Source organism: Alligator sinensis, unplaced genomic scaffold (assembly GCF_000455745.1).
Source record: "Alligator sinensis unplaced genomic scaffold, ASM45574v1 scaffold180_1, whole genome shotgun sequence".
NCBI lineage: Eukaryota > Metazoa > Chordata > Crocodylia > Alligatoridae > Alligator > Alligator sinensis.
Genome location: NW_005842640.1, coordinates 740564 through 748356, shown reverse-complemented (window position 1 = coordinate 748356; position 7793 = coordinate 740564). Strand labels below are relative to the sequence as shown.

General features: G+C 38.5%; 1 protein-coding gene across 2 annotated transcripts in view; it reads right to left on the bottom strand.

Moving 5' to 3' along the window:
- Positions 1-7793, bottom strand: part of ME1 (malic enzyme 1) — a 248573-nt gene that overhangs the window by 20056 nt on the left and 220724 nt on the right. For both annotated transcript variants that reach the window (XM_006033531.2, XM_025215306.1), the window contains 2 exons: positions 3570-3675; positions 404-546 (listed from right to left, as the gene is read on the bottom strand). In XM_006033531.2, coding sequence (XP_006033593.1) covers positions 404-546; positions 3570-3675 — 249 coding nt within the window. The remainder of the gene's footprint in view (positions 1-403; positions 547-3569; positions 3676-7793) is intronic.

The window sequence follows — 7793 nt, the reverse complement described above, 5'->3', positions numbered from 1 at the left end:
CTTACACAGAATACAGCATGGGGTTAGCAGCACACAGCAACAATTAGAAAGTACTGAACACTTTCAGTAAAGGTTCATCTCTCATTTCTTTGCACCTCCTAACACCAAAAATACAGCTTATTTATCCATAAAATGGGTTAATAAAAATATTGAAAATATTTTTTCAACATTCCTGAATTATAATTTAAACCAAACTAAGGGTTTTTTGTTTGATTGGCTTTGATAAAATTACCTCTTGCCATGTTGCATACATAATATATTTCCAGAGAAAATTAAATAAGTGTTTCTAATTTTGACCTTCTAATTTCCTGTACAACAAATTTGTTTTAAAATAAATATAACAATCAATTATTATCCTCTAATACACTTATTGGTTATATATTGATTGACCTTCTCCCATTACCTGTGTTACTTGGTAGCACTGTTCAGCAGAGCACTCTGCTTTGCTGGTTGGATTGCTGAGAGCAAAAATGATAGGCCGTTTGTTGAAGGATGCCATATCTTTGAGAATTTCTTTTGTAAAAGCACCACCAATTGCAGCAACTCCTAAACAAGATAAGGTAAGATAAATGTTGGGAATTAATTTGTTCAAGATACCAATAAATATATGGAATAACATTTCTTTTACTGTAACTTCTCAGTTAAAAAGTAAACATTTTGTGTTCTTCCATGTTAGTAGTAAAAAACCAAAAAGGACAACTTTTACATGAGGATAACTTCAAAATCCTATATCTATTAGTGCAGAAGATTCAAATATTAGTTAATATTTGAAAACCTCTTTGGATACATTTGAACAATGCAATACCATGTAAAATAATCTGAAAGGCTTTTCTATCCGTCACAACTACAGACAACAGCTAAATATGTTTAAATGCCTTGTACTTAATTTAGTGCAAAGGCTATTGTGCTAACCAACCCACTGATGAGCAGGAATTGCTGAGGAAAGGCCTCACTCTCTACAGTAGCCAGCAAGACTTCTGCAGAAAATAATGCATTTGCATCCTTTTCAAAAGGGACGCAGGATCAGAATTCTTTTGTATGTCAGGGAACTCAAGTAGCTTGTGGTGAATTGGTTCAAGAAGTGCCATCCACATCATCATCATGAGATTCAATCATCATCCCCAATACAAGGCGGATCTTGTAAAGCAGGGTTGTCTGGTTGGTGACCTGCAGACCACATGCAGCCGCAAGAAATTAACATGCGACCTATGGACCCCAGTGGATGGCTCTCCTGCTGCCACCCAGTGGTGGAGGGCTGGGGGTGTGGAGGGAGGGGGGCATGCACAACTGGCACAGCCTGTACAACAAGGGGCAGAGAAGCCACTTGGGTGACAAGGGGATTCCAGGGATCTGTGCAGCCCGGGTATGATGGGCTACATGTTGCTGGTGCAGCCTGCACAGCAGAGGGAGATCCTGGGGGGAGGAGCACCCCTGCAGCATACCACACACTGGCACCATGGGTGGCCCCCAGCCATGCTAAAGTTGGATAGCTTTATTATAAATCACAATCCAGTCAAATTTCTCCTTTCACTTTTGTCAGATCCTTTTATATAAAATAGAATAGAGCTGGCATACACGATCTGACACATTAGTGCAGTGCCAGAGAACAGGATGCACTCAATGTTCTACTGCCATGTACAAAAGACTGGAAGGTTTCTAAGAGATATTTATCTATTCATGTAGAGATTGTTCTATTTTCTGAACAGCAAATGAGCCAATTCCTTAGCTGGAGCATATCACTGTAGCCCCATTTAGGTCAAAGTTAATTATATCTGACTCATTACTTGTTCTCAGATTTTAACTTTCAAGCCTTTACCTTTCATGCAAGGACCAGGACTGTTGGATGTAGAAGTTCCTTTAGGCAACCTATTCTATACATAGTTACAGTGAGCAGTTTGGAGGCTTGGCACTCATACTTTTGAGTCAAACTAAATGATGGCCTGCTCTGTCTCAAATTTTTAATCTCTTTTTAAAAATATCTTTCTAGATAACTAATGCTAGGAATGCAGATTCCAATCCACAAAGTTAAAAAAAGAATGGGAAAGATAATTTTATTGACGCTTATTGACTACTTTTTTTTCCTCTTACAAAACTCTTAATTTCTTGTATTTCGTTGGTAAGAGCAAGGCATTTTTTTTTCCTAAGTAGTGTCCAGCAAAACTCCATATACGGCATTTTTTGAGACTGTATTAAGTGAAACCTTAGAAAAAAATATTAGTCAATGTACTGACCTCATGACCCCACTTATCCAGGGAAGGGTTTTGAGCTATTAGTCATCCAAACAAAAAAAAAAAAAGTGTCATTTTGACCTATGTTTCCATTAAGAATGCCTTACCCATATACAATATAGAGAGATGAAAATGGCCTCTGAATAAAAGCCATGTACATGCAAATACTAACATGTCATACCATCTATAGTAGCTTAATCTGGAGATATATATCTATAGATCTATCTATCTATATAGATATCTATAGATCTATCTATCTATATAGATAGATCTATAGATATCTATATAGTACTATAATATATAGCTATCCAGGTACTTTCATTTGGATGCTTTTAATCTTCAGTTTACCTAGGTATTTAATCAAATTTCTCTAAAGAGATTTTCAACCACTTGGCATTTGAATTGAAGTCCTGCATGTAAATATGGAATGTCTCTTTGGCAGACACTTGGTTTGTTGGAAAAAACTGTAATTTTGAACACACAAATGTTATCTGAAAAATTGAACAATATTTTGCCATAGGCCTCCACCTGACTCTGTGAGCAAAGATAAGCAAATTATTCAGACAACTAAGTCGCATCTATCTGATTCATAATCAGTGCTAAGTTAAATTGTGAAAAGGATTTCAAATAGTCAGTATTCATTATGAAAAGCTTACATTATGTAGGTTGGTACAATAGTCAAATAGGTAGCTCTTTTTAAAATTCAAAATCTTCTTTCATGATAGATGGCAGTCATAAATGTTTAAATTTTCCAACATTTAAGATTTAGCAATTAGTTTTAATGGATGGATTGATGAATCTTGTTATGCATTTATTCTGTCAAAATTCAAGAACATGTTTTTTTATTCTTGAAATGGCCAGTAGAAAACTCACTAAGCTGTATGAAGAACTGCAGTGATATATGACAACTATACTGTATAGAGAACTTTACTGACATCAAGATCCTTATAAAGGCAACATTTCTACAAAAGTCAGAGTTTTATCTGCATAAGAGCATACAGCTGGAACCCAAACGTTTCAGTTCCTCATTCCAATGTCTAGGGTTAAATATATTACAAAGTCTTTAACTCTGGCAGAAATATTAGAATGAAAATGCATTTTCTTCACAGAAGTTCAAGAAAAAAGATAATTTAACCTGTAAAATGTGAGCTTTAGAATGAACACATTATTATATGATTTTATTATATTTTAATATTTTCTAAATGTCCATTATGTGCTAGGAGCTTTCCAAAAATTAAGGGAAGCTGATCCCTGTTCAGAGGGGTTCATAATCTTCCCTTTAGACAAAATCAAAATTAAAATATCATTGCTTAAAAGTGTATAATATAAATAAGAAATCACCTATAAGTACAGATGGTTTTATATCTTTGACAACATCTTCTAGATTTTTCATTTCATCATGTTTATGGGCAAAACGTTTTTTCTCAGCCGTTAGTGAGGAACGTTCCTAAGTGAACAAAAAACATTTATTTTATTAACTGGGATCATAAGATTCTGTAGGCAAACTTCTGAGCACTCCTATTGGCAATTCATTCTTATACTCTTTGCTTGGAATTTGGCTGTATTAGCAAACAGTGAAGGTTAAAAATGTTTCTAAATTAGGACCCATATCATGCACTTAAAAGGATAACAGTCAATGGCTGTGTCCAGATGAGTGCGCACATGCGTTTCCCCAGGGAACATATTTGTGCTATTGCTAGTTGTCCTTGGGGAACACCCCTGCATGCTTGCTCTGCTGCACAGCAAAGTGTCCCGTGTTGGGTAGAGAAGGCTAGGGACAGCACGTGGGCTGGCTCCAATAGCCTTACCTGGGGTTCTGGGGACATCCCAGAGCTGCAGCAGTGGCAATCCAGGCATGCAGAGCCTGGCTGACAGCCAGAGTGTGGCTCTAGCTGGCCAGGCTCTGGTTTTGAGTGGCACATGCTGCTGCCATATGCGCTGTGCCACTATTTTGGCACTTTATTTTTATATACCAGGATTTCCTGGTATCTAAACTTGGCTTTGTGCTACAAATACACAGCACAGAGAACTAAATCACGTGCACAAGGTGCATTTTGTGGAGCCTCAAAAGCCTTTGAGGCACCGCAAAGCACATGTATGTGCTCATGTGGACACACCTCATTTGTCCAAATAAATGCCTCCTTGACTATTCGGTTTTATTTAAAACACAAATATTGGTGCACAGAGGTATTAACTACTCAAAAATTGCAATACATCATACATAAGTCATATGTATAAGTCATCATAATTATATTAAATGTTCCAGCTTGCACACTTTGAGAGAAAAAAAGTGAGGCAAAACTCATGCCTTCTTGCAGAGGAATTAATAGCTGTATTTTCATCCCTTTAAAACTGGATTAATAAAAAGCTTGCCCAAGTCAGATAGAATGTATGTCTCTTAAACCTATTATATATGTGACAGTTGTGGTCTTCAAGTATTGTTATACACACGCACGCACATACACATTTCTTTTAAACCAAGATAAAATATATTTCTCAACAAGCACAAATAGTATAATTTTGCTAGTTATAGAAATGACTGTTTTGTGTCAGTTAAGTTTTCACATGAGGCCTCATCTATACTGGGGATTTCAGGAGTTGCTGGTCTATCACCAGTGTAACTGCATCAGGTAAAAACTCCAGTGCAGACATGGAAATAAGTGCTACATGCTGTGATTTTACAAGTACAGTTTACCCTGCCTTTAACTAAGTCTGAAATTATTTGGGAACTACTGGGTACTCTGACTTCTAAAAATTATAGCACATTTTTAGGTGCTTAAATAAAGAAAAATTAGCCAAGCCAAGCCATTTAAAATGAGAATGCTTTTTATTGTTTTTATCAAAATGCCTAGGAGTCCTCATCATGGACCAGGATAAAATTGCATTAGACATTATAAAACCAATAAAGAAGGAAGACAGTTCTTTCCTCAAAAGGCTTACAAGTAGGAGTGAACCGATAAAGATTTTTTGGGATCATACTAATGGCCAATTATTGACCAGCCATCTTGGCCAATACCAATCTAAATGCCAATATGCCACCTGGCAGCTTGGAGAGCAGGATCCAGCTGGTAAGTCTGTTGGGAGGGAAGGGGAGTGGAGGGGGCAAATCAAGGCCCCCACAGCGAGGAAGGGAGTGAGGCGAGGGCAGGTGCCACCCAACCGGGGCAGGGCGGGGTACGTGACAGAGCCAGAGCTCATCTGGATACAGCATTTATCAGCAACATTATCAGCCATGTCAGCCAAAAAAAGCCAACTGCCAATAACGTCAATTTTCCTTTTACTGGTGCCGATACAATATGAACCGATGTATCAGTGCACCTCTAATTACAAGCCAATTCTAAGGCAAGAGCTAAGAGACAGATGCAAACAGATGGGGAAATTGTGGAGATAACATCATAAAATGCTTGCAAGAACCTTGACTGCATGGCTAGATTGGATACCGTACTTCACCAACATCTTCCTGACTATACCTTGGAAGTCTCACTAAAGGAAAATTAACATTGTTTCTCTAAGTTCACACAATTATCAATATCCTTCCTAATATAATTCCATTAAAATTCTAGAAGTTTTACTGTAAGTAAGTTTGGTTCATGTATTTTAAATCCTAGTAATGGGTTTTCTTTGTCAAGAACTTAATTTTTGTTTAGCACAAATTAAAAATCTAATTTAAACAAAAAATCTTTGGTGTGGTAATGTGATGCAGTGCAAATTACATCACTGCATTTGCTCTGCTCCTCTTCTTCTCTAGACAATAACCACAAGACTTGGCATTTTTTTTCCTGAAGCAGCAAGAAATGTTTCCAAGGGGGACCACAAGAAATTGTGTAGGTCTGTTAAGTGGTTAGTACCGCCTGAGCTGCTTTGGCTTACACAACACCAATTTATCTCGACTCATCTTTGAACATGGGAATTTTCCACAGATTCACTTCTACAGATTTCTTAAGTGTCTGAAATACAACAACTTAAGTAGTAGAGTGATATCCTCACTATCCTGTGCCTATATGGGTATTAGGCAGACAAGGCTCTTTGGGTGAATCTGATATATTTTATTAGACCAACTTAAATAGTTGGAAAACAATTATTAAGCAAGCTTTCGGGTTCAAAAACCCTTCGTCAGGCTAAGGAAGCTTCAGCAGTTGGTGTGTGCTCTTCCTGGATGGCATGAAAAGTAAAGAAGCCAGAGGCTGGGCTGGTATGCATACAAGACAGGTAGTCAGTGAAAATGTAGATTGACGAGTCAATGGGTGAGAGAGAGGCTGGAGGGACAGGGAAAGAGAGAGAGAAGGGGGATGAAAGTGGAGAGATACCTGAGGAGTCGGATGTCAGGCAGGCTATAATGTGTCATAAATCCAATGTCTATATTTAGTCCATGACTTTTAGTATCCAGGAGGCTGATGAAGTGGAGTTTATAGGCTCGTCTCTGGGAAGTGTTTTGTAAATTTCCTTTGAGGAACAGGACTGAGAGATTGGAGAGAGAGTGGTTTTCTTGTGAGAAATGTGCCCCCACAGGTAATTGGGTATTCCTGTCTTTGATAGATTTCCAGTGTGCATTCATTCTGGTGCACAGTTGTTTGGTCTCTCCTATGTATTTTCCATCAGGGCATTTGGTGCATTGGATGAGATATATTACATTTCTGGAGGTGCAGGTGTAAGATCCAGGAATGCTGATGGCTCTGTTGTGGGGTGTAGTGATTGGGTGGGGGGTGGAGATGTGTTGGCAGGTTTTGCATTTCTCATCATGGTATGGTCTGGATCCTTTTGGTGTGTTCTGGGCTTGAGGAAGTTTGCTTCTGGTGATGAGGTTGGTAAGGTTCGGTGCTTGTTTGAAGGCTAGGATGGGTGGCTCTGGGAAGATCTTTTTAAGAATAGGGTCTCTTTCTATTATAGGTTGCAATTGTTTGAGGATTTTCCATACAGGTTCAAGGGAGGGGTGATATGTCATAACTAGCGGTGCGCTACACTGACTGCTTCAGGGCAAGAAAGAACAATGAAATAATCAGCAACACGCGCCACCATAACAACCTCTCTCTACCAGAGAAAAACACCACAGAATCTCTAAGAACTAACCACCAAATAGTAATAAAACCAGCGGATAAAGGAGGAGCCATAGTCATCCTAAACAGTGAAGACTACATAAAGGAAGCCAACAGACAGCTCTCTGACCCCACCTACTACAAAGAACTACAAGAAGATCCTACTCCCCTTTTCACCAAGAAACTCAACAATACCATCAAATCATTCCCATCAAAACTACAAGAAAAACTACAGACCTTGATCCCCCCACTACCTAACCCAGGGACTTTTTATGTAGTCCCTAAAATCCACAAATAAGGGAACCCTGGCAGACCTATCATATCTAACCACGGGACCCTAACTGAGGAAATATCAGGTTTCATTGAATCAATCCTAAAACCGCTCATCACCCACAGAGCAAGTTTTGTACAAGACACTACAGACTTTCTACAGAAACTTAAAAACAGAGACCACCTTCCCAGCAACACACTCCTAGCCACCATGGACGTTACCAGCCTATATACCAACATCCCACACCAGGATGGCATCCAA